We start from the raw sequence: 20,934 nt of genomic DNA, 5'->3' as shown, positions 1-20,934 counted from the left end.
TTTATACTGCTTGGCTTATTCCTTAGAAATATAGGGAAATAATTAGTAAAGTAGGAGGCTCTTCATTACAAAATAGTAATGCTTTTAGAATAGTTTAAACCCATTGTCAAGAGTTGTCCAAAGATGTTTTTATCCTGAGTAGGTGATGAGAGATAGACTACAGAAATAATCTGTACAGGAAAAGCACCACAGCAGGTTTTGAGATAACTGATAGTGCTTAGTGCTGAAGAGATGTTGCATTGTTTTTGGGTAACTCTTGAATATGATTTGATGCTCGTTCACAGTCTATACAGCAAACAGCAGCCAGCGCTTCAATTTATAAAAGATATAGAATCAGTTAGAAATTGATTACCACAGTGTAAATCATTAACATTTCCAATAGCTCAATAGAGTGCAGTTATTTTTGAGGAATGGTGACAAGATATTGGGCCATGTGGACTTTATAGCCTGTATCTGTACACATTCTGCTAAGCATATTTTAGAAAACCTAATTAGAAATCTGTAGAGAAGCTATTTAATGGGAAACTCATTACAGCCTGATGTGTCAGGCTATAAAGTCAATAGGCTAGACTGTGCTGTAGTGAGATTAATGAACTGAAAATTTTACTGTGCTGTAATAAGCTTCAGAATCATGTGGCAGTTTTGGTTGGGTTTTTTTCCAGTGCATTACTTGAAGCTTAAATGGAAAAGGTAGTCTACCTGTGAAAAATAGTTGTATATTCAATATATTTATAATATTGTACTAAAAAAGATTATTTATATGACCTTTGACTACTAATTATGATTACTGTTTGCATAATAAAGTTATTTTTTGCTTCAGCTTATGAAACTAGAAAATTTCTCCCTAGTCTTCTGGGCATCTTCAAACAATAACTCAAAACACTGCTAAATTTAGAAACATCAGGAGCTAATCAACATTCTTTCACTACACAAAATGAAGCTGACTAAATAAGATACATTAATTACAAAAGCATATTTATTCTCTACACTCCAGAGATTCAAATGGGACTGTTCTAACATAGATACTCCCCTGAACACTTTTGCATTGTCTTGTGAAGTAAACAGACATTGTGTCCATAAAATATGGCTTGGGCTGTGTTACACAAGCAATGAAGTAGATAAATGCAGGAGATAAGAGGATTTCTCTGAGAAACCTCAGTGAATTCTCCTCTGGCATGTGAATATGTCTCCAGCTGTTCTGCTTTGATTGTCACAGCATATTCTTATCAGAGAGGGAGAAGTAGCTCTCTCAGGCAGCAAGTGTCAAGCTTCACAAACATAAAAATAAAAATAGTTATTTCTTACTATTTTTTTCCAGAGAAAGTCAGTTGTTAAGGGGGGAGTTGTGGTTTTTTTCCATCTGTGTTTTTTGATGAGTTACACCAGTTTGTATTTTGGAGTGTCTACACTGAAGTACTTTAGCAACTTTTAATCTGTAATAACTGTTTGTTCCAGGTAATCCCCCACTTGCCAACCCTTATGGTGATCCTAATTTATCTCAACCTATAATGGCACTTCAGCAGAACGTAGCAGACATTCTGTTTGTGAGAACTAGTTATGTAAAGAAAATTATTGAAGATTGCAGCAACTCTGAAGAGACCATCAAGTTGCTTCGTTTCTGCTGTTGGGAGAATCCTCAGTTCTCTTCTACAGTCCTCAGTGAACTACTTTGGCAGGTAAAAATAAAAAGCTAGGAGAAGGATGGGAATAAAAATATGAATGATTCTGCATTTATATGTAAGAATGTTGTACTAAATACTGAAGGGGTGCTTGATAAATAAATTTCCTCAAGATGGCATCCTCTGTCAGTATTTACAGTCTTAGGTCTGTACATCACATTGGAGTACTTTGGGAAGTGCTTTATGAATTTAGGGAAGCACTCAACCTTTAACAAGTCAGGAATGATGTGTTAAGGGTGGAAAGTAGACTGAGGTGATCTTTGTGTATTTCAAAAGCATCTGCTAAAGCTTTCTGCCATTATCCATAAAAGAGATTCATAGGTGACATGAAAAGTTGGAATAATGTCCTTAGATCTCCCTTGTATTTATTTCAAGTATGTTTGTTAAATAAGGTTTTTTACAAGTCTGCAGAACATTTTTGGCTTCAGACTCAGCAAATAATCTTTGATACTGTCTTACAATTCCATTGTAATTTCTGTAAGGTCAGTTACACTTTTCCACTCCAAATAAAATTCTTTACTTCTCTTAGCCCCTCTTTATATTTGCACTTTTTTTTCATGTAACATGACATTTTTCTATGTCCCTTTGTTTGACACTTGAAAGATTCATAATACAAATAACTTTATTGATATTTTGCTAGCCACGTATTTTACATTTTAGGATAACCTGTGAAAACAAGCTTTGTACACATTGCCTAAAAGTAGCAATATCAATGAAAAGTGCCATTTTGAAATTTTTCTTTTCTAAAGGTATTTTTAAGGTACTGTCTTCAGCATATCATGCTTGAGGCTTCAGATCACCTGTGTCAGAAAATCATAGAGACATTTTTTCCTTTACAGAACCTACTGTATTTAAAAACAAATCAAATTAAATTGCAACCCGCAAAATTCCTGACACAACCAACACCTTCTAGAAAAGAAGTATTGTATCTAGAAATACCCTTTGAATTACAGTAAACTTCAAATTGAATTGTGTTCTTGTATTTCACTGTGTAAGCTGCCTGCCTCAAGAAATACTTTCTTGTGTTCTCTGCACTTTCACTTTTTAGGTTGCATATTCGTATACATACGAGCTTCGACCTTATTTGGATCTGCTTCTGCAAATCCTATTAATTGAGGACTCTTGGCAAACTCACAGGTCAGTATTTACCTGTCCTTTTATAATTCAATATTGTTCTGTACAGATTGTTTTTCCAGTGGTTCTGTTGCTAATCTTTTCAATAGGTTTGTTTTAAATAGGTATTAAATCAAAATTCACAAATAATGCAATTTTTTGTGGTTTTATCTGAAATTTTGAGATAAGTACAATTTTTCTTCTTCCTTACTATAGAGAAGTTTGCTATAAAGCCAAGATTTCTCACATACAAGAGAATGTGCTGTTTAGATTAAACTCAGGTTGAACTTCCCTGTGAAGTGCTCAGATTGATTCACAGAAATGTCCCCTTGAGGTGGGTCAGTGATAGCCTGGGCTTGCTCAGGAGCACATCAGATGTAGGAGTGGTACCAAGACACACATGAAGTGTGAATGTGGGAGAAATAATATTTCACATTTAGGTATTCTCCATATAATCACGTTTCAAGAGAATTGTAACTTCAGTCTATTACATATTAATCCAGTTGAAAACCTAATTTTTCTATGTCTACAGCTTTTCAAAGTTATTGAAAATTTTAATTACTGCAAATGCTGTTTCTGAGAACAGTCAGTTTTTCAGAAGTTTAATACAGAAGTAGGTGAAATAACACAAATGTCATCAATGTGCTACCTGTCAGTGTTGCAAAATGTCAGTTTCATAATAAGCAGTTTTAGGTAGTATGGGATTTACTGAATCATTTCCAACTGTGTCTCATAGGACATTTGAAATACTTTCAGTGAGAGCACACTTGTTGGGTGTGGGAGTGCACTCCTGTCCTTAGCTGTGGAAGCAAACTGCTCATTTAGAATGTTACCAATTGCCTGGGCTTATTTTAGGAGGGACTCAAAGGAGATGCTGGTCTGGCTTAACCACACTCCAAAATATGATGACTGAGCTGTAGGGATTTGGTCCCATTATATATGCATAGCAAATCCCATTTCCTTTATGGGATTTGCTATGCATATATAATGCAGTTAGCTTATATTATCTTCTTGATAAACAAATAATTCCATGAAGTAAGTCCACAGAATGCTGGAGGATGGACATACTTTAATAGATATTAAGCAGAACAATGGATTTTTAGGGTTGAACAGCAGGTGAGAAATCATGGAAATGGTTGTTGGGGATAATGCTGTATTTGGAATAGCAGGGTATGAAGGAGGTGGAATGTTGTAGTGTGGCTTGCCTGGAGAAGTACATCACTCCATGTCCCGTTGCAGTGTGAGGAGTAGCACTGCTCCATGGAATTGTGTTGGGCTTCCACAGAGGGTATTAAATGCCCCGCTCCAGTCATCCACTACTTCTTGCTGCCACTTCTGGCCATAGCTTGAAGTACTTGTCTCTGCCCTGTACTTGGTTTTACTGTGATAATCAGAGAGTTTAATGATCTCATCCAATAAAAAAAAACTCCAAAACCCAACAAACAACCACAAAACAGTGAAATTGTACATTGTAAATGGTGTCTTGTAACTCCTGGAAAATGAGTGTGATCTGACCCTTGGGACAGCTTGTCCTCTCATACTGCAAGATCACTGCTGCTGGCCCTTGGCATCAGACCCACTCTCTTAAATTTCTCTTGATTTGACAGGTTCAAGTGCCAAGTTTGGAATGGTGCAAGTGCCATTAAATTAACTGAAGTAAAGCTCATCATTGCTTCACAGATGGAGCCTGGGCTGACGGCTGCCAGGGCTGTGAGGAGAGAGGGCAGTTCTTTCCCTGCCATGAGTGTAGCTCTTTGAGACACCAGTGTGGGTTCTGTGCCCCCTCTGACTTTTTTTCAAAGCCAGAAGTGTGTCGGTTCTCAGTTTTTGCACAGTTTCAGGGTAGCAGTTAATTCCTCTGCCCTATTGAAGAGCAGAAGGCACAGAAACTGGGCTTAGTTCCAGGGAGTGCCCAAGTCCCTTATCCCATGCACAGATATGTACCACTCATTCCCCTTTAGAGGAGCTGCATGTAAAGGGTGTCTTTGAGAAGCATAGCTGAGTGTAAGTAACCATTCTATGAGGATTTAACTGTTCCAATTCTGTAAGGACCCACTGGGTTAACAGGGCTGATTTGTAAATGCAGTAGATACTTTAGTAATACAATTGACCTGTTAAAGTTGATTACTGTGACTAGAATTAATCATAATTACATTTTTTATGTATCTTGTTCAGTTATATTTTTAGCATGTTTAGTAATTTTTAAACTAAGTTATATATATGACATGCCAGGTTAATTTTCTGATTTTTAGAAAACCCTCTTGACTAACACCAGAAGTCAGAACATCAACTGTCCATTTTGTAATTATATTGTATATAGAGCCTTAATTCAAATGCTAAAACTCTTTAATACTGTAAGTTTTGTCATTGTTTTGGTTTGTTTTTTTCTAGGATTCACAATGCACTTAAGGGAATCCCAGATGACAGGGATGGACTCTTCGACACCATTCAGCGCTCGAAGAATCATTATCAGAAAAGAGCTTACCAGTGTATAAAGTGCATGGTAGCTCTCTTCAGCAACTGCCCTGTAGCTTACCAGATCCTTCAGGTGATACCATTTATTCTGTTTCTTGGTGCTTTTTTCCCCATTTCTGTGTTTAAAAAAACCCAAAACAAGCCCCACCATTATTCCGTTTTTAACACCTCAACTAAATTACAACTTCCAGGGACAACTCATTTGAACCTTCTGTATGAAAAGGTCATTTTAAGGGATTGAAGACAATCTGGTTAAATTCACACTCATTTGCAGCTGTGATGCAGACTTCATTTCAAATTTGAAGTTTTCTTTGGAGAAAAAAAGATATTTGTGACTCCTTTAAACAGGAGCAGATAGGGTGGTGGTCTCTGACAGCTGATGTATAGGAAAGGAAAAATGCTTCAGTTTTCCAGAACACAAGAAATAATTGTGAATTGTTCATTTTCCATCTGCAGAGCAATGGAGATTTGAAGAGAAAATGGACCTGGGCAGTGGAATGGCTTGGAGACGAGCTGGAGCGTAGACCATACACTGGCAATCCCCAGTACACCTACAATAATTGGTCTCCACCAATACAGAGCAATGAAACATCAAATGGCTACTTCCTAGAGAGGTCACACAGTGCTAGAATGACTCTTGCAAAGGCTTGTGAACTCTGCCCAGAGGAGGTAATGAATTTATTTGACTTTCAATTAAAAAATAGAGTAAAGTGCTTCTGTAAATAATTAACCTTAGCGACAGTCTCCACTCATTTAAGAGGTAGCACATTTCATATGTACTTTTTAAGTATGGATTTATGGTTTTATTTTTCAGTTTTTATTACTGTTCCTGTATACATCTGTCACATAGAGAATTAGCAATATAAAATTGAAATTGACCATTTGAAGTAGATTATGAATGGATCTGTATTTCCAGTAATACATTGATAGAGGGAATTTTCATTTATTACAATACAAGCTATAGGTGACAGGGTGGGGTGGAATTTTTCTCTGAATGTCTAAAACATGACTCTAGCATGTCTGAAACAATCATTTTCACATAGGAATGGTTTGGGCTAGAGTAATTATAATATGTTCTTAAGAAGTAAATTAAATGGGCTGTTTCAAACTTTAGGAACCAGATGATCCTGATGCCCCAGATGAACATGAGTCTTCTCCACCTGAAGATGCCCCACTGTATCCCCATTCACCTGGTTCCCAGTATCAACAGGTAAAAGCTCTGAGCTGAACTATTTATTCAGAGTTTCAGGTTTGCTTTTTTTTAGCATTTATAGTGGTTTAAATTATAGGCATTTAGCCAGAAGCATGTTATTGTCAGATAGCATGTTTGGAGAAATAAAGGTACAGCTCCATTTCAGCAGGAGCAGTTTCACCATCAGAGCTTCAGGTGGGAATTTTATCAGATCAGGGATTAATCATCCACAGAAAGAGCAGAGAGATTGATGTAATCACAGCTTAGTGCATACTGAATTTGATTCTGTTGTATTTATTGACATTGATAATATTTTGTGAGCTGCTTGAGATCAAGTCTCAAGGCCTGAGTTTGGATAAAGTGGAAGGCTTTTGGAAAAAAACAGATGGCTTTGTGGCCATGTAACTCATGCTATGAACAGTGATCTCTCAATTTTAAGTACATATAAAATCCAAATCTGTTTTTATGGTAAATGGCTGCTGTGTTAACACTTCCCAGTGGAAAGCCAGATCTGGAAGAAATCATAACCAGGGTCTTATTGAATTGACTAAATTATGGGATCCCTCACTTAGTTGCCATATTTTGTTCCAATTCATTTTGTATATTCCAAATCTGCTAATTTAATTTCCTTTCCTGCCCAAATCCATTTTCCCCTCCATCTTGCTTTCCTTACTTGATGTTCTCAGCAGAGCAGTTGGTAAGTCATGCAGATTTCCCCACTCCTTCCTGAGCTCCCGAGTTCAGACACATTCCGTAACCTCACCATTGCCCTTGTCATGTGTTCACTTTCTTGCAAGAGATAGCATTTCTCACTAACACACACCCAATCCTCAAACTCTTGGTTTCTCCACAAACTCTGCAAAACAGTAGATAAATGAGGTGGTTTTGTTTGCCAGATCTGTGTGTGACTTCTTAAACTGGGGCAGAGCATTTGTAGAAAACTGCTGGTCTAGGTTTCATTCAGTTCTGTAACATTGAGGTTTCTCCCTTAAAAATTAAAGTGTGCTGCATAAACACAGGTTTGCTTTTTCCATTGTTTTAGGGAAAAAAGTCAAGCTAGATGAATCTGTTAATAAAAATGTGCACAGTGTAATGTGGCAGCACATAGACAAACTCTCTTGGTCTCCTTTTTTCCTTTCTTGCTGCTTTTGCTTTGCATGTAACTGTTTGTGATTCAAAAGCTGAGATTACTGTTTCAACTGATCCTTTTATCTTTACAAGTTGAAAGTTTGTTTCCCTTGTGTGTAAATTGGCCAGGTAAGTGAAAGGTGTGACTCAGAGGAATGAAGCAGCTGGGATGTGTGTTCATACCATGTAGGTACACGAGAAGTTGGTGTGCTTGAGGATGCTTCCCAGTGGTCTGAGTGGAAAGGGGGAAAGCAGGGAGTCAGGAGACAGCCCACAGGGTTAAATCCCTTTGAAATGTGTGTGCTTTGTTGCAGAATAACCACGTGCATGGACAGCCATATACGGGCCCGGCAGCACATCATATGAACAACCCTCAGCGAACTGGCCAACGAGCACAAGAAAACTACGAAGGCAGTGAAGAAGTTTCCCCGCCTCAGACAAAAGATTAGTGAAATGCACATAATCAATTAACTTGCTCCATCAAGACTGTGCACCCAGGCCTTACAGTCCAACTTTTCTCTGTGTCTGGCTAATATTTAAAACTAGAAAAACTATTCCTAATCAACATGGAGTGGAGAGTCTATTCACTGTCTTATCTGCAGAAAATTGCTGTCAATATATAACCCGCCTGCAGTGGAAAGTGTATAGTGTTTTGTAATAAATGGCCTGATGCTAATGTGTAAATGGCAAAGGTGTATATAGTATATTAATGTTTGACTGTTAATTCTTGAGCAAGAAACATTTTTTTTTGTCTTGATGAGACTCACAGATCTACAAAAACAGAAAAATAATTTCTTGATATATCTGCTGCGCTCTGCAACCAGTGTTGCCTGCCTCATGGCAGTTGGATCAACTCCTTTACGAAAAAGCCTATCCATGTCAACCACAAAAATAGTTTCATGTTAATTCTTTGCCACTGGAGTCGATTTTACTATGAGCAACGTAATGGCTGGTAACCTTTTAATTATTTGGTTGATGTGGAAAATTGGTGATGTAACATTGTTTCTAGATCTTTTTTCATTGCCTTTTTCATTCTGGTATTAGGTTAATCACTTTGAAGCTATAGTTATGCTGTAACATTTAGCATGGCTTCACACCAAGTTAGTGTAGCCAATGAGGGGAAAAAAAAAAAAAACAAGCGTGACAGCAGTTGTCCCAATGTGACAACTGTATTGCTCAGAACTTTTTCTTCTTACACCTAGACTATAAAATGGGGAGGGAAAATGTGACAAACAAGTGGTTTTCAGTTTCACATATGTTCCTCACATCTGATGTTTGACAGTTCTCTCTCTGGGTGGGATAAAGAACACTTAGTTTTCAGTAATAGGAATTTAAAAGATTTAAAACAAATATGCAAAAATTTGCTATGCCAGGATGCCTGGAGCATAATAGACTGTATTTGGTGTGCTTGTTTTGTTTCTTTGGTAGAGCTTATTAGATAAACTTCTAACACTTTCCTTCTACTGCATCCCAGTGAAGTGGAAGTCAACAAAATCACAGAGTACTTGTGAGTGCCACTGCACCAAGTTAACTTGCTGGTTTTCTGCTCGTTCACAGTTCTACTTGAAAGCGAGAATTGTCTTAGCTCTTTATCCATTATACAGAAAATCTTAACATTAGAAGCAGGGTTTAAAGATAAAAGAAACTACTGGTTAGTCAAATACAATTCTGAGGTATCTCTATTCCAGAATAAACATTTGTTTAAAGACTTAAAGAAACGCATCAGTAAATACTGTATTTAAATGAAAATTGGTAACTTGAATGTGTGTAATTTTTTTGGAACCTGTCTAAAAACCAAATACCCCTGCAAAACAGATACAGCCCACCCTATACTATTTAAATATTTTGCTGTTTTATTTTATAGAAATTATTTTGCTGAATTCACAAATAGAATTTGATTTAAGAAGAATGTTTTGTCCTGTGGTGTGTGTTGTTTTTTGGGGTTTTGTTTTTTAATGGACTGCACAGAAAGGTGAATTCTGTGCAGTGGCACTATGCTGAATTCTGGAACAACAGTCACATTGAGATTCTGTGCACAAAAAAAAAAATTGGCCCTCAAGAATAAAATAATCAGGACAATTACACTGTAAAAGTTTCTTAATGTGATTTATCTTGTACTTTTTGTATGTTTTTATATATACATATATATATTTAAGAGCACAAGCTTGATGGTGTTTTTTACAAATGAGTTGATAGAAACAAAGCTGCTTATCAAATTAAAGGTCTGTAGTTTTGAAATGAACAATGGAAAATTCAGTCCAAGTGCATTCTTAGGCATTTAGTGTAACAAGGGAGAGACACAGAAGATTTTTGAATATGCTGTGTAGCGATGATCACTTTTATGCTTCCATGTTTTTCCTAGTGCTCAAGTTAATTCAGATTTTCTTCATAGTTTTTTAGTAATACCATTTTACCTGGATTTAGTAAATTTGGATAACGTGTTCCCATTTATGTTTGGGGATGCTTGTTGGAGGTTTTAACTACAAAAATTCTACCCTGAGTTCTCAAGTTGAAATATTTATTTGGACCAGTAATTGTTAAACAGGCTATCTCAGAGGCAATTATTACGTATTTTGTACTATATAGGTAAAATATATAATGTGCTAGTTCAGCCTTGCCAAATGTGTTTGCTTTTAATAGTGCAATGATTGTAGAGACATGTCAAACCTGTGACACTTTAAGGCTGTGGCTTTCTCCAGCCATACCCAGCCCTGCCCCAGAATTGGGAATGGCTGCAGTGGCAGTTGTTTTCCAGGCAGCAAACTGAGGATTTTGTGCATCTTTGTGACATGAAGAAGGATAAACCCATATTGTTTGCTGCAGCTGTTGCTTTTTAAACAGGCAGCTCTGGTGTAAGGTACAATGTTTTCTTCACTCTGGGCAAAACCATTTTGAATTGTACTTCTTAACATATACTGTACAAGCAAAAAGTTTGATATGCACGTTTCTGTCGCAGCATTTTGGCAGGTGACTCCAGGCAATGCACCTGGTCATACCTCGTTGGTGATGGCACACTCTAAAGCAGTACCCCTCAAAGTGCCTAAAGATTTCATTCCCCCATCACTGATTTCAGTCCTGTTTTCTGTTTAGAACAGTTTCTAGGGAATCTCTGGTCTTCCATAAAATGAACCAATAAATAGTAAAGCAATTCCTCGTGTTCCTGGCGGTGTAACGTGGAATACATAGAAACTGAAAATCCATAGGTGATGTTGAGTCAGGGTTAGTGTGTAGTTTGACCTTGGGGGAAATCCATAACCTTACTGAGCAGAATTTCTCCATCTTGTACATTTGGATTGTGGTTGTTTAGTGACTAAATTCAGCTTTTAACACTTGCTACTGTCAGTGTTAAAAATAGTACAGCCATATATAAAAAGAATTCAGTCACTGTTTGTGTACCAGTAAATGTACTATGTTTTGGTTACAGAGTTGGTCACCTGCACCTGTGTTACCCCTTTGACAAGAAGGAGATGGCTCAGGGTTCTGTCAAAGCTTGTTTGTCCTGCAGGACTCAAACTTGTGGGAATGGACAAGCAGAACAGGACTCTGCTTGACTTGGAATTTTTCACATTATTTTCCCAGCTGACTACAAGCTCTGAAAATTTCAGTTCTCTGTTTTTCAAGCTTGTGTATCTTGCTGAAATCGAGCCAGAAAGAAATGAAACTCCCCCATTGATTTTTTTTTATTTTTCTGACTGAAACTTTAGACAACATGAGAGATTTGTGTTATCATATTTGCTATTATGCCTTCTCAGCCACTCTGTTGTGCCTAGCTTGTGTGTTTTAGCATATGTATCACGAAAAAGCACTTACAGTTCCAAAACTTCCTGTATATTTCCTGAGATCCAGGAGAGAATGAGATTAGCCATTCTGCCAAAGCTAAAATGGGCAAAAATTGGCTGCTGTAGCAATTTACTTCATTTTTGATTTCAATAAATTTTGTCTACCTCTTAAGTCTTTTGCCAGAAATGAATAGGCTGATGAGCTGTGTCAGGGCAAAGTGGCTCCATGTTTATGTTGGTGTGAGTTCCAGTTACTGGGCATTGCAGGGAAGCTTTCAGTGCAATGAATTTAACTAAAAATTAAGATTGACTATATAAATTAGAGGAAGAAGTGGCCTGGTGGGGAATTTGCAGAGTAACCAATTAAGTATATAAATATCTTAGTTAAACCTTGTTAGCCCACACTTTCAAATCCACATTGAAAGCAAATTTTCCCCCCAGTGACAAAAGACACACCTTTATTTTTGGGAGGGTGAGATGCTGATGCCAACCTCACATTTCTGAGGACAGGTGTGGGAGTTTCCCATTTGTGGCTCTGCTCCAGCACAGCATAATCAGGACCACAGTGATCTCGGCTCTCTGTCTACTTACTTGTCATGCCCTCCACCATGTTCATGATACCACTTTCCCCCAGCCATGAGGTTTGGGAGTGAAGTTGCACCTGCCTTGCCTAGAGCCAGACAGAAGAGGTGTTCTGGGAGCAGTAGGAAGTGATTGGTACAAACCAGGAGCTGCACCAAGGCGCTGCTGGCAGGAGGCAAAGTGGAGGGATCCCAGCTGCTTCCTCCTGCAGGATTCCTGCCCTCCTTGCAGGTGTCTGGTGGGGAAGGTGACTCCAAACTGCTCTTTAGAGCTCTGAATTTTCTCCTGGCTGGCAGCTGGGCTCACAGTGAGCTGTGTGCGCCCTCTGTGCCATTCCAGGGTGTCCCTGTCCCTGCCTGCCAGTGGGGTTGCCATGTCAGCACAGCCCTCCTTGTTCCAGACTGGAGGAAGGGCTTTAACCCAGCCTCAGCACTGTCACTTTTCACACTGGAAATCCCTAAGGTTCTTACACAAATGTCCTTTTATTTCTAAGGGATAAAAGTCTCCCCTGGGCTTTAAATGTCCAGTAACCATTCCTGTGTCATTTTTTCACAAGAGCAAGTGCACAGCCCCACCCCTGCAGTATCTGTGGTAGGCTGTGTCTGGAAGTGTGTTGACAAGAGATTCCAGCCATTAAATTCAGACATCCCCATCCTGCCCTCTGATTTTCTAATGCAAGTTGTGGTGGATCCATGGATTTCAGCAGCATTTGTACCAGTTCAGTTGATTTCAGCACTGTAAGAGTGGAAGCTGGTGAAATGTTGGGGTCAAGCCAGCTCAGTCAGCGGGTGGCACAGAAGACAGAGCTCTTGTTAGCAGACAAATCAAAACAAGCATGGAGGAACCTGAAGGAGAAAAACACTCCTGAATAAGGGCTAACTTTTAATCAGATTTTTAAATACCCAACTCTGAATTTTTTAGCTTTAGAACTCCTTGAAGCCACTTTTTGATAATAAAACTGACCTACAGGCTGTTTCCTTGGAAGAATTTAATATAGCCTTAAATCATAGCAGCACAATTCTGAAATGACAGGGTCATTGTTCAGTGATCAAAATAATGTGCAAAAAAATGTCTTCTAGTTTTTAACCATTAGATAACCTTGAGTAAAGAAACAAGAGGAAAAAGGTTCCATGACTTCATCCACAATCTGACCATAACAAAATATCCACTGCAGGAAAAAAAGATCATTCCCTTCTCTGTTTCTATAGCATTCAAAGTGTCTGATAATGTTAATTTTTTGTTCTTAATTTGGAACTGCTGTTCCAGTAAGTTGGTGTATTTTGCCCAAAGTGGTGTGAGCTGCACAGTCTGCATTTGCAGTGATGTCCCCTTTAGTCCACACCACAGCAAAATGTTTAATAAGTGTTTGGTTTTCCCCTATAAGCTGTTCCCTGATCCACATTTCTGCTGTGGTGTTGTGCTGTTCCTGTTTTCATACAATGCCCAGGGCTGGATGAATGCTTTCCAAGTGTGGTTTCACCTGAGCCATTAAGTGAGCAGTTCTGTTCCTTTGCTGTAGTGATACCTCTGTAGGTGCAGCTTTTAAAGGTATTATTGGCCTTTTTTGTAGCTTTATTTATTGAAATGCTGCTCAGTTCTTGTCCCTCACTCTTAAATTCCTGTCCATCATTTCTTGTGATTCTTTCTTACAGAGTTTTTCACTCTGGATTGCAAGGATCATTTTTATATTCAGTATTTTTGTATTCTCTTGGAATCAAATCCCTTCACTTGCCATGATGGTTGTTTACCTCCTGTTTTTACCCACACCTGCTGTCCTGCTGTTTGCTGCTGCAAGAAAAAAAAACCCCAAAAAACCCCACATTTGCCAGGCAGCCTGGAGCCTTTCAACAGTGCAGTAGCAGCAGCCACAGCCTTGACCAGGTGGGCTTTGTCATCTCAAAACTTCTCATTTATGTGGGGTAGGAAAGCTTTGTGCTACTGATGGCAGTCTGGAATTCTAATAGCTTGTAGCGTACTGGTTTTCTTTGGCTGGTTGTTGTTTGGGGTATTTTTTCCCTTCATTTTCTATATTGAACCATTATTCTACAGGTGAATAAAAGCAGTAGGTTTTGCTGGAATCTACTCTGGAAAAGAAGGTGGATTGAAAAGTTGGACACTTAATATACTTGATTGTATTTAAATATCTGGTAGGTGCTTTAAAGTCCTCAGAAGGTCTTCTGGAAGCAAATTCCAAAGCTTAGAAATGTGAAGATTAGTTCTTCAGGACTTACTGATACTCACCAATTCTGTCTGCCTGCTGTGCATGACTGAGGACAGGTGAAACAGCAGAAATTGGAATATTTTGCTGAAGGGAGAGGTCATGCTGTGTGAAATCCCTGGGGAGCTGGAGCTGTGCTTTGCCTGGCCCCACACACCCCTGCTGAGCCTTTGTGTGAGACCTGTCCTGAACCACAGGGCTCCCTGGGCACCAGGAGCTGCTCCGAGCAGCAACTTCAGATTAAGTAGCATGTAAAGCATTTTCTACTCTTCTTCTTCTTCTTCTAAGATCTGTACCAAGTCTAATCCTCTGAGCAGATAAAGGCAGGGAGGGGGCTGAGCGAGGGCCTTCACAAGCTGCTTCTGTGAATCTTTTCTACCTCTTGTTCGTTGTTGGGAGCGGCTCCGGCCGTGTGGGAGCTGCCCCGGGCCAGGTGAGGTGCACAAATACCTGGTGGGGCTGTTTGCTGGGCAGGCACTGCAGTCCTGCCTCCCTGGGGATAAATGGAATTGTTTGGGGTACCTGTGTTTGCATCCCGGTGAAGGAACTGGCGTTTTTCAGGTGGCACTGTGAGGACTCTCAAACATTTCTCCTCCCGTGTGAAGTAGCATCAAATCCTCTCACAATTAATGTTCAAATTACACAGCAATTGCAGGGAGGGACTTGGTTTTCCAGCTGTGTTGGTGAGGGTTTAGAAAGGGAGATGTGGGAATGTGAAAAGCCAGGATTCTGCAGATCAACCCAGGTGTTAATCTAGAACAAAAAAATGTTACTGATTGCTACTGTGGTTATGTGTAAGACTGAAATGCTGAAAGAGAGCTGTAACCCTCCCACTCCGAGTCTGAGAGACCTGGCATTGGCATTCTGAACACTTCTGCAACCTGAACCAAAAACCTGCTGTGGGAATGTAGACTTACCATAGAGCTGTGGAAGAAAACTTCAATCGTGTCACTTCTCTCGGTCTTCAGAGCAGTCAACATGGTTTTGATGTAGGTTTTAGATTATGTATATATAAATCTGATTGAAGTACCAACAGCAAACCATAAATAAAATGTGGACTTAATTGAAGAATGGGCTAGTGGAGGCCTCTTGTGTTGAATTTATTAAAATACAATATAACCAAGTTGTTGGTGGAGGAGACTCGCTGTGATGAAGACAGGGAATAAATAAAGCTGGAGTTGAGCCAGGTTTGCTGCTGCCTCTGCACCTCCTGTAGCACCCACAGAGCGGTTTGATGGTGCTGCAGTGGCTGGAGACAAGCTGGGAATGGCCTCACCTTCATGCCTGTGAGGGCCAGAGGCTCTGGGAGTGGCAGCTGCTGCAGGGACAGTGTCCTGTCACATTCCAGGCCAAGAGGAGCTGGTGCAGCTGCTGAGGAGCTGCTGTGAGCCCTGGGCCTGCCACGTGCCCCTTGCTTTGCTCTGCCAGAGCCAAGGGCCATCTCCCAAAGGAATGTGAGGTGGGCCCAATGGAGGGCTACTGGAAACCTCTGGTTCCCCAAGTTTGCTCTTGAAGATATGCAAATGAAAGTGGAAAACAGTGGCAAATTTCTGGGAATTCGTGATACTAATGTGAAATTAAAAAAAACTATTTTAAAAGGACATTATGGAAGCAGGTGACACAAAAGCTTCCAGCTTGGCATGAGGAAGAACTTCTTTACAGTGAAGGTGGCCGAGCTCTGGAACAGCTGTGGAGTCTCCCTCTCCAGAGACATTCCAGACCCACCTGGACACAGTCCTGTGTCACCTGCTCCAGGTGACCCTGCCCTGGCAGGGGCATGGACTGGGTGATCTCCAGGGGTCCCTCCAACCCTGACACTCCAGTGATTCTGTAACACCTGAGTTTATCCTTGGCTGTTCAGTCGATGTTGCCCATCTGAGTGGACATGAGTGTGAATTCTGTGGACATTGACATGGTGGCAAAACTGAGAATTTAGGGTACACTCTGGATGTATCCCAACAGATCACTGGGGGTGGGGGGGTTGCTGTAAACTGGGAGAAGAAAACTTTTGATGAAAACAGCAAAAATGTTAACTCCCACGAATGTTTCTGTTCTCATTTCTCTCTGAGAATTTGTTAATGCCGCAGGACAAAAAAAGCCATTTTTTAATTTAACCTCTGCGGAGGCTGTAAAGATTTATTGATCACCTGACTCCTTGCAACCCTTTAGAATTTGGGCTCCTGTGGTTTTTACATTAGCTGAAAATACAGCCCCAAGCATTTCCCTTGGATTTGATAGATACTTACCTGGTAACATCAGCATAACAGTCAGGATCGCGATCTTGATGCTGGAGCTTGTTTCCCTCTCTCCTTTTTGCAGAAACTCCCTGCATAGGTTTGCTCTGGCCTTTTTTCACCTCACACTGTTCCCTTGAATCTCCCTCTGCAGTTCTTCCCTGCCTGCACCAGTGTGTAGCAGGCTGTGCGTCCTCCAGAGCTGCTCCCCTTTGATTTCTCAGGGCTGGGCAGTCAGGCTGGGAGTGGTGCTGTGGGAAGCCCCGGGGCAGTGACCTCTATCGCCAGCCGGGGGTCCATGTACAGATCACAAACGGGACGGGGCGGCTGTGGAACGTGCCTTGAGCTGATTTATTTTCCAGCATCAGTCTCATTACATGGTTATGACAATGGGAAGATGCCAGCAGCTCACATCTCAGGCAACAGACCAAGAAGTTTATGTTACAACTTACTTTATAAGTTTTTTGACCAATCACACAAAGCAAAAGCACATGGACAGTAGTTCTATCCAACCACTATAAGCACACGTACCTTTGGTTAAAACAATGCCTGCTTATTTTGAATACAACACCTGCTTGTAAGCCTTAAAACACAATGCATAGAGCTCCATTATTAAGCTTCAAACTTCCTAATATCTTGCTAGATAAACTTTTCTGTAGCTTAGGGAGTTATTCTAGACAAGCGTTAATACACAGACCGTTGTTCTATTTGCCCTTGCTTTTCTACTTTTTAAATAATTTTTCTGCTGACCCATTTCATGGCTGCTGCTTAGCTCTAATCACAGTTCTGCTGTCTCTGAGGCCTGCCTTTTGCAGCTTTCCCAAAACCCTCTGGTTTTGTGGATTCCCACAACCTCGGGGTGAAGTGACCCTCCCTCCTGCTTCCCTGACCCTCCTACTGTTTCCACGGGGGTGTTGGCAGGGGACAGTGATGTCAGTGTGGGTTCTTTTATCGGGAAGGAATTTGTGATACCTGTCCATGTTTAGGTAGCACTTGGTGCTTCTCAACAACACACTCTTAAAAAAGTATAAAGAAAATGCTGTTTGCTCTTTCAGTAGATGGAAATTTGAAGCCCTTCTAAAGGAAGGCTTTAGTGCTTCACTGATATGCATTTTTTTTTTAATTTTTTTCGTTCAGCAGACAAAGCCATATACTGGAAATAACCTCTGAGAATTCTGCAGGAACACTTAACATCTTTCTTTAAAACAGTTTGCTGTTTCATTTCAAGATTTCTGTAACTGTGCTGATCTTTATGTGAGGAGGTTTAATAATAATAATCATTAATAATAATCATTATTGTTTTACTAACGAGCATGGCTTTGGTTTTTAAGTTTGACTGTATCTATAGTAGCTCATGTCTTCTGTGCAGTACTGGGGTTGGGAATTGAGATGCACCTCCATGAAGTGAAGTATCCTGGATATAAACCATACAAGCAAATCAACTGGGTATTCTGTCATGCTGCTAAAACAGTTGGTTTGAGCAGGAGGTTGCTGATTATGATACACAATTAAAGCATAATTACAGCGCATTACATAATTACTCCCACAGCAGGGGGTTGGAACTAGATGATCTTCCAGGTCCTTTCAGCCCCAAATCAGCCTGTGATTCCATACCATGAGCAGTGGGGGTAGAGGAAGGGCAGGACCACAGAAGCAGCCGTGTGCTTTCTACTTTTTATTTGCTTCATTTACATCTGAAAGTGTTTTTGTGTTGGATGGAGCTGCCTCAGTCGAGCCCCTGCCACCTGAGGGCCAGGTTTGTGCTTTCCTGTGCTCAGCAGCTCCGGCTCCTCTGCCCTTTCCCTGCCTGGTTGATTTCTCATTTCTGCAGTGCAGATTCCGAGGGAGCTCTGCCCTGCTCAGCTGAGCCTGAGCCTGGTGCTCAGCCCACGCAGAGCACAGGGACTGCCTTAACTTCAGCCGCGTTTTCATTTTCTGTTCAGGGCTTTCACCTGAAGTTAAGCTTGTTAGGAACTCACCTATATATTTTTATTGCTAATTTTTAAATTCTTATTACATTGTTAATTGTCTTAACTTCCCCTGTCGTGTAAACTGCTGGAGTTCACCTCTATTCCACAGCTTAAATTAGACCTTTAGTTTAGAAAATATATTTTTCATTGAAAGTTGGTTTCTTTAGAGCCTTTCATTGTTTATTTGCTTTCTTACTCCTTCTTCCCTAATGTTTCTTTCCACAGACTTTTAGCACTGAAGCTGTTGGGGCTGGAAAAGCATTTTGAGTCTTCTGGTAATTTGCCAGGATCACAGTGGCTTTTTAAAGTTCCATGTCCGTGTTGGTGACAGAAGACTGCACTGGAATAGTGGCTGCAACTGGAGTTTGGTGAAGGGAGAACAATCTTTGAAATCCTCATACTACTGTGTGAATTTAGAGATTTCTGGCTGTTGAAGATTGCATGCAAGATGTTTTCCATTACCATCTGTATGGCTGATTACCTTGTCAAGTGAGCAGTTTGCCTTATCTCTCTCTTTGAATGACCACATTCACACCTTCCTCGGGAGGGGACCTCCGCTGATAACAGACTATTGAATATCGGTGCATGACTGATAAGAACTGTAACATCCCATTGTGAGATGCTCCGCCCAGAGGGAAGAGCCAAGCACTGCTACCCCATATACTCTGAGATTCTGAAATTGCAGTTCAGTTTTGTTCTCCACGAGATTCCCCAGAAAAACAGCAGCTGCCTTTTCCTCCTGGATCTTCAGAAGAAGACTACATCCTTCTCTACAGATTCCCCTTGCTCCAACAGAATCACGCCTGATACTTCAGAAGACTGCAGCCACATTTTCAATCGGACTGCCACCAACACCCAGACCCACAGGGTGTCAGGTTGGGTTCTGACTCTGTCAGTGTTGTTCCAGTAGACTGTATTGTTTATTTTATCCTTTTTATTTCTTCCCTATTAAAGAACTGTTATTGCCTGCTCCCATATCTTTGCCTGAGAGCCCCTTAATTTAAAATTGTAGCAATTCAGAGGAGTGAAGAAGGTTTACATTCTCAATTTCAAGAGAGGCTCCTGCCTTCCTTAGCAGACTCCTGTCTTTCCAAACCAAGACGCTGGCATTGCATCCTATGTATTTACATTAAATGTGTTTGGAGCTGCATTAAACCCTGTAATATGGTATTTATTTATTTTTAATAATTTGTATTAATTACTCCCTACTGACGGACTCGGTGCACTGACCCTGTGGCTGTGAACACTGGTGGGCAGTGCCAGAGCCTGGAACAGCAGCAGAGGCAGCCAAGGGTCAGTATCCATCTCCCTCTTCCCAAAAGTATATATGGAGTCAACAGACCCAAACGTGGTTGGAAACCATGATTTTCTGTGAGTCCTTCAGGTGCATTTAAAGCAAATTGTTGTGGAACATTAAATTCTTCAGCTGCTCTTCTGATGGTGTTTGGGAGGAGTGTTACAGGAACCCAAGAGCTTCTGACCTCATGGCAAGAGCAGATGTGAAGCTCAGACCTTGATGGAATTGGAGCAATATAAACAAATAAAACTTGTCCTTGCTTTTTCTCCCCAGTGGGCTCTGATGCCTTTCTCCAAGGTGCGGTTTGGGCTTTTTAAATCAACTTTCCCTCCCCAGACACACATGGGCAGCTCCAGTACTGGATTTGTGGGTGGGTGTAGAAAAGACTTTTCCCACTTTGCATTCCACTGGTTTCCCATCAATGCAAGTCATTCCCATGGGAAGTCTGGTCCTTAGCTCAGACCCCTCCTGCCTTGCCAGAGCTGCTCCAGATCAACAGGAGCCCTGGCTCTGGGTGTGCTCAGACATGAAGCTGAGCCCCAGCTGCTTTCAGTGATTTTTCCTTCCTAAGGCCAGTCCAGCAAAGCTGTAGAAGCCACTTTGCACTAAACCCCATTACTTTTCTTTCCCTTACAGAAGCTGGCTTTTCACAGGACAGCTGTTCTGAGGAGAACACAGCTTCCCAGGGGACATTAGTGCTACTGCCCACGTTACTGCAGCACCTTGGAATATCCCATCATGACCAACCTGCAAAGAGATGTTTGAAGCTGTCTGCCCTTCCCAGAAACTGATGAGTAGGGGGCAGTCTGTGTGACACCTTGAATTTTTGGCACCTTTCATTTGGCTCGAGCCTCACACTTCCAAAAGGAAGCTCAAATATTGCAGTGAGAGCAGCTGAAATACTCCCCAAGTTTGCAACTCAAGGTTCCCCTGCCCCAAAAGATGAAAATGGAAAACCATTATGTTAGAGATTATGAACTTAGGAAACAGAGCATCCTTTCAACCAGATTCTCAAGTTTAACCAAAGATTACTTGATTGCTTTGTCAGGCCTCAGCTTCCATGGAACCAGGCCAACATGAACACCACACCAGGACGCAAGAGCATCCACAGCAGTGTAACTCCAGCCTGCGGAGCAGACTGCAAGTGCTGGCTGAGAGAATCCCTGCAAGGGGAAAAACCCCAAATCTCCACTCACAGCTTCCCGTGCTGAACACGATCCCAGCTTTACCCCCACTGCAGCAGCAGACACCACGGACTGCACACGAG

The 20,934-nt window shown here is 40.8% G+C and overlaps 1 protein-coding gene across 1 annotated transcript in view; it reads left to right on the top strand.

The window, feature by feature from the left end:
- The window catches only part of USP9X (ubiquitin specific peptidase 9 X-linked), a 98,076-nt gene extending 86,538 nt beyond the window's left edge, over positions 1-11,538 (top strand). The window contains exons 40-45 of the mRNA XM_030955314.1: positions 1,456-1,676; positions 2,728-2,816; positions 5,184-5,340; positions 5,724-5,936; positions 6,382-6,477; positions 7,902-11,538. Coding sequence (XP_030811174.1) covers positions 1,456-1,676; positions 2,728-2,816; positions 5,184-5,340; positions 5,724-5,936; positions 6,382-6,477; positions 7,902-8,036 — 911 coding nt within the window. The 3' untranslated portion in view covers positions 8,037-11,538. The remainder of the gene's footprint in view (positions 1-1,455; positions 1,677-2,727; positions 2,817-5,183; positions 5,341-5,723; positions 5,937-6,381; positions 6,478-7,901) is intronic.
- The last annotated feature ends 9,396 nt before the right edge of the window (positions 11,539-20,934 follow it).

The sequence above is a fragment of the Camarhynchus parvulus genome, chromosome 1 (genome assembly GCF_901933205.1).
Source record: "Camarhynchus parvulus chromosome 1, STF_HiC, whole genome shotgun sequence".
Lineage (NCBI taxonomy): Eukaryota > Metazoa > Chordata > Aves > Passeriformes > Thraupidae > Camarhynchus > Camarhynchus parvulus.
This window is presented reverse-complemented; position numbering and strand designations above follow the sequence as displayed.